Source organism: Pollicipes pollicipes, unplaced genomic scaffold, assembly GCF_011947565.3.
Source record: "Pollicipes pollicipes isolate AB1234 unplaced genomic scaffold, Ppol_2.1 Scaffold_4219;HRSCAF=4965_pilon_pilon_pilon, whole genome shotgun sequence".
In the NCBI taxonomy this organism is placed as follows: Eukaryota; Metazoa; Arthropoda; class Thecostraca; order Pollicipedomorpha; family Pollicipedidae; genus Pollicipes; species Pollicipes pollicipes.
Window position 1 is genome coordinate 14,457,144 of NW_023596448.1, and position 5,410 is coordinate 14,462,553.

Here is a 5,410-nt window from a genome sequence, read left to right on the forward strand (position 1 = left end):
CTGAACCCAAAAAGCATGATTTCTGTCGTAACACAACGCTAACGCTTAAATTGCCGTTCTGTTCTGCGTTGTCTTCCTCTCTATCATGTCCACTAAAACGCTGTAATGATGGAAATACCACTATGCAGTATGCAACTTCAGTTAGACCGCGTTTTGGCCTAAAATCGGTAACTCTACAGCACAACAGAGAAAATCGGGCAACAACGTTGCCAACGGAGTTAGGGAGTATGCTGTGACGTTCCGCCTACCAACTTCGAGATTAATTTCTTTGGGGGCAGGCCCAGTGCCATGAACGGGCCATTCATTCTCAAACACTGCGTGGCGATCCTTCCGGCCAACGTGTCGGCATTCGATCCGTACAGATTGTGACATGAATGCACCAGTTTTGCCCTCAAAACACAGAGTGCTTCACATGCCCCGTCCACGCTCAACACTGCCGTCGATGCCTCCATAACCCTCAGGCGTAAAGCGTTTGGTCATCGCAGTTGCACGTTGAGCGCGTTCGTACGGTCCGACTCGATCATGGCGCCAGCAAAACACGCTGACGCCGGGTGATACGCGCAGCTGTAGTTCGAGTTCAATCAACAGATGGCACCACCCGGCCGAGTTCTGAATGTCACCACTAGATGTCACCCTACATAATGCTGCACGCCGCACCGCCACACAGGGGGAGACAAATGGGGATCGTCTTGCCTCCCTTGTCTTCCTTCTGCTTGGAGCCTCCATGTGCTTTGTACTTGCCCTTTGCCTTGAATCCCGTCTTGGTGTTGCCGTTCTTGTGCGATTCTTTAGTCTTGAACTGAAAGGCATCGTGACGGTAAAAGCCGCACCAGTGAAAGTTGGTACACGACTGGGAATGAGGTATCATCCACTGCCCTGTCCTCTCCTTACCCGGCATCGCTGTATTCTAGTCGTGAGCATGTGCTGACTGTCAGCCCTGAGTTGACCTCACGGCTACCCCCGCTTAGATTTACTCCTGAACACTCGCAGGGGCCTCGTCGAATGGCCTCTAGGTGGAGTGGGAGTCGGTGCCACACCTCCTACCTCTGTGCTTAAAGTAGACAATAGTGTTTGCATAGTGTTCTGACGTGGAAACCATGAGTGGAATGCCTCCAATGAGGAACTTTTTGCACGCAAATTCCCCATACTTAGCAACGGTGCAACTAGTAGCCAAGCTCCAAGCCAAGGCTGGCGTCTCTTTGCCTGAAACACGTTAGTGCTACCCAAAATGTATCCCTGTAGCCCTATTCACGTAGCCCTATAATGGTCATTGACGGACGAAAAGAGTTCAGCACAGCCAGAAGCAGAAATGTCAAATGGCGGAGCGGGGCCCTCTCCCCCTCACCGGTCTTATACCCATATCCGCTTCGCTGCAGACACACTTTACTACATACATCCAGGGTAGAGGAGAGCTTTGAACTAACCCTGTCCTTGTCTCGCTGAACGTCATGCCGGTACAAAAGCACAGTCAGCGCATTTGTGCATGTATGCATGACCCCATTACGCGGTTGGGTACAATGGGACGAGTCTCGGGTCAGCAGGCAAAACGGGCTGGGCACAGCACACTCTTCCAACTCTGATTAAGTCCGTCTCGTCGCATTCCAATGCCATCACGGGGAGGCTTTGCCCAGCTTCTCCGCGAAGACCTAGAAAAAGCGGACAGTTGAGCGCACTCCGTTGGCTAGTGAGACGCGGCAGTTTTAAAACAGGCATGCCCCCATGGCGACGGTGACTGGCGTTTCCGAGCGCTGCCGCTGCTCGGTCGGAGCTCTCCGTAGTGGAGGTACCTTGGTCTCGCAGTCGGCGTCGTCCGGCGGGTAGTACACGCCGGGCGTAGCGCGCTGCTGCTGGTCCTGCGAGTGCGCCACCTGGGGCCGCTCCGCGTCCGGCCCGCTGCCGGCCGGCTCGGTGACCTGAACTGACCTCGAGCTGACGTCACGGCGCCGCGGGCCGTCCGCGTACGTGCCGTCCTGGAGCGCCAGGGGAGGGGGTCGTCCGTCAGACATAGTGCCGACCTGGCAACTGTTGCGGTCGGGGGAGTCAGCTCTGCTGCAGGAGAGCAGCGCTGCTATGTCTGTCATGTCAACCGCAGCAGGGTGCCACTAACTGAGGCCTATGGTCTGGGCAGTCAGCTCTGCTGCAGGAGAGCAGCGCTGCTGTATCGGTCATGACGACCACAGCGGGGCATCACTCACTGAAAGCAGGCGCGATGTTCAATTTGCGTGACTCAAGTGCAACTTCTGAAAAAGTGGAGCTGGTGCAGCTTGTGTGTTTAAACGTAGGTGATGAACTCTGGTAGCTGACGCACAACTTAATGCATGTACGGCTTGTGTAATTGATATGCTGAATCAGTTTGGACGAGACGCCCTGTCGAGTTTACACAGTTTCAGGTTAGTTTTAGTTAAGGCAGCAGGAGGCTCACAACATCAGGCTCGATGTGACTCAGAGCACCGTAGACAAAATACAAGCACGTCTCGCAAACATTTGTACAGGCGCTAGGCGTAGTTGGGTTGCACGCGTCTGTTTATTTAGGATCCAGCGTTAATCGATTATGCTTTTAACCACCAGTCCTACGAAAATCAATAAAACCTCTACCACTTGGTGAGCACGCGACCGAAATATCCCACTTTTAGTGCCGCATAAGTCAGTTCCAAAGAAAACGGCAACAGAATCCCTTCCCCGGCTCCTAGCCCCACCTGCGGTCCGGACGGCACCAGCGGCCTCGGCGCTCCGTCTTCCCTGGTCGTCTCGGCGCCGGCGCCGTCGTACCCGGAGCAGGGTGCGCTCCATCTCCGTGGTGACGGTGCGAGTGTGGTACCGCTCCGCCTGCGGACCCGGGTAGGGCGTGTCGTACGGCGAGGGCGGCCGGCCCAGCGGTGCCGGCGCCGCCTGCGAGCGCGTCTCGTGTCGCTCGACGCAGCTCTCGGTCCCAGCAGGCGGCCAGGGCCGACTGGCGGGGCCCGTCGAGCTCTGCTGGCGCATCTCGTACCGCTGCAGGCTGCTGACGGTGCTCTCCGGGCCGGCCGGCGGCCAGGGCTGGCTGAGAGGTCCCGGCGGGCTCTGCTGGCGGGTCTCGTACCGCTCCAGGGTGCTGACGCCCGAGTCGGGGGCGGTCGGCGGGCCGTCCGGGCCGCCGGCGCCATAGTTGTAGATGTGGTAGTTGATGGTGGTGTTGGTGCCGGGCTGCTGCGGCGGCGGCGCCGGCACCCGGTCCAGCGAGGACGCCGCGCTGGAGCGCTCCGTCACCGTCATGTGCGTGAGCTCAGGCTCCCGCGGCGTCGGCCGCGGCTTGGGCGGCACCGCCGGCGGCGTCTTCACCGCCGGCGGCGCCTGCACCGCCGGCCACGGCTTGGACAGGACGTCGCGGATGTCGCGAGGCGTGAGGTCGGGATGGGGCGCTGCCGGCGCCGGCTGCGGGCTGACGGAGCGCTGCTGGGAGCTGCGGTACTGGTACTTGGTGACGCGCATGTGCCCGGCCGGCGCCGGCTGACTGATGTCCGGCACCAGCAGCGACGGCTCGTCCGGCAGCCCCGGCGACCGACTGTGGCGACAGGGCAGGGAGGTGAGGGTCAGTGCGGTCGCCACCCCAACCACGTCGAGAGAGAGGGAGGAAGATGCCACACATCAGACTGCAGATAAGTCTCGCCGCTATTGGGCAGGGTAGCCTTTGGAGAAACGGGATGTGTGCCATGTCCGCATGGCCAAATGGTACGCAAGCAAACGCTGGCCTAGCTGAGTATCGATATCCACATTCCAACGGTCCACATTGCATATCATAAGAACGTTCTCAAAGCATGCCATCGGCACATTGTGGCATATTTGCTGCATGCTGTTCAGTCAGCTGTCGCTGCGGCGTCCCCGCCGCGTGCGTGGTATCGTTGGCGACGTGTCGCGTGCGCGGTATGCTCACCCCTTGGAATGGGGCCGCGGAGCTGCATCTGGAAACAGGCCGGGCAACAAGTGAGCTCCAGACTCGCACGATGTGCTTGATGTACGCCTGATGATGTGATATCTCTGATTGAATCGCACAGCCGATGCAGCCTTGGGAGGGCCAGACAATCGCATGGTCGATGCAGCCTTGACAGGGCCAGACAATCGCGTAAAGGACACTAAGGTAGTGAACTATGGGTCCTCCGATTTGGCTGGCGAGGAAACAAATTACAGTGTTCATTTTCACGCTACATGTTCAATGATGGAAGTGCCCAGCAGAACTGCTCCCATCTCTTGACTTACTTGAGGCTGTCGTATTGTTTGAAACGTCGATTTGATCAAGCAGGCTATCCATGTCCACGCCATTTTCCTTCGTTGGCGTCGTATCAAATGCTGGGGCTGGAATATCGCGAATGTGCCGTTACAAATTTAAAGCGTATTTAACGTCGTTAACAATTCAGAACTCTGGCCAAAGATCGTCATTTTCCCTTTCAATGATCCGTGAACTAAAGTACGGATCAAATCTTTAAACTAAACCCTACAGAGGTAAAAGTGTCATAAGGCCTCCTCGCTATGTGCGCGCACCACTGACTCCCTGGTTAACGACCAGAGGAAACGATGTTTTCGTGCGGTGCAAACAGCCGATACCTTGCGTTCACAACTATCAAACATTGCAACCGCTGGCAGCACAAGCTACCACGCAGGTCAAATACCTTAATCAAGGACACTCTGTTGTTTACTGCTCACCTGGGGGGAGGACCGCCAGTTGGCCGGTGCTGCTAGAGTGAGAAGACTTGTACATCTGTCTGGCGACCATCTGTCTCTGGAAAGAGGTCAGCACAGGTCAGGCTCCGCCGGCCCACCCGAACCTAGCTTACAGTGGAGGTCAACACGACGCAGGAGCATTGGGGCAGCCAGGGCTAATGAGCCGTCATGACGCATAGTGTGAACCCGGCCAGGTGATCATGCTGCACCTGCTGTAAACCCGTCATCATCGGCGCTTTTGGTTCCAACACGATGTACGACAAGTGCCCCGCCAGCACATCGCTACCACCCAAGGCGCTACTACGCGTTATATGACCTCACTGCCATCAGTGCTAAATCCACCACGTGCTCATCAACATTGACATTACGGACGTGCAACAACACCTGGGCGGCCGGCGGCGGTGAGCCGACACGCCGCCAGCGTCGAGTTCGACGCCTGGTTCCGTCGGAGTCGACGGCAAACTCACGCCGTCGCCAGCGCGCGCCGTGCGCTGGCTGCGCTCCTCCACCGTACGCGTGCGCTGATCGGGGCTGGTGTACTCGCAGCGCTCGTGAAAGTCCTCCGAGCCTGGCAGCGCGCCGCCCTGGACGGGGGCGCCGCCGCGGGCCGGCGGGCCGCCGCCCTGCCCCGGCCCCGTGCTCTCGTTCAGGTCCGACAGCAGTGTGTCTGCAACGGCAGACCGGCCGGATCGTGCTACTTATGCGACTGCAGGGA

General features: G+C 58.3%; 1 protein-coding gene across 2 annotated transcripts; it reads right to left on the reverse strand.

The window, feature by feature from the left end:
• Nucleotides 1-479: 479 nt before the first annotated feature.
• Nucleotides 480-2,736, reverse strand: LOC119095871 (uncharacterized). 2 transcript variants are annotated; one of them, XR_005093940.1, is made up of 3 exons: nt 2,697-2,736; nt 1,788-1,970; nt 480-799 (listed from the first exon to the last, which is right to left on the reverse strand). XR_005093940.1 is itself a non-coding variant. In XM_037218734.1 (2 exons), the coding sequence occupies exons 1-2, from the start codon at nt 2,079-2,081 to the stop codon at nt 635-637; spliced, it is 459 nt and encodes a 152-aa protein (XP_037074629.1). In that variant the 5' UTR covers nt 2,082-2,247; the 3' UTR covers nt 480-634. The 2 variants fall into 2 exon arrangements, 1 of the variants encoding a protein (XP_037074629.1); XM_037218734.1 differs by lacking the exon at nt 2,697-2,736 and having other exon boundaries at nt 1,788-2,247.
• Nucleotides 2,737-5,410: the final 2,674 nt, after the last annotated feature.

What these genes read in the sequence shown, in the direction of transcription:
- LOC119095871 (XM_037218734.1), bottom strand. Translation starts at nt 2,081, where the DNA reads ATGACAGACATAGCAGCGCTGCTCTCCTGCAGCAGAGCTGACTCCCCC. An exon ending in ACGCCGACTGCGAGACCAAG is followed by an intron (nt 800 to 1,787) that starts GTACCTCCACTA and finishes GATGCCTTTCAG; the next exon opens with TTCAAGACTAAAGAATCGCA.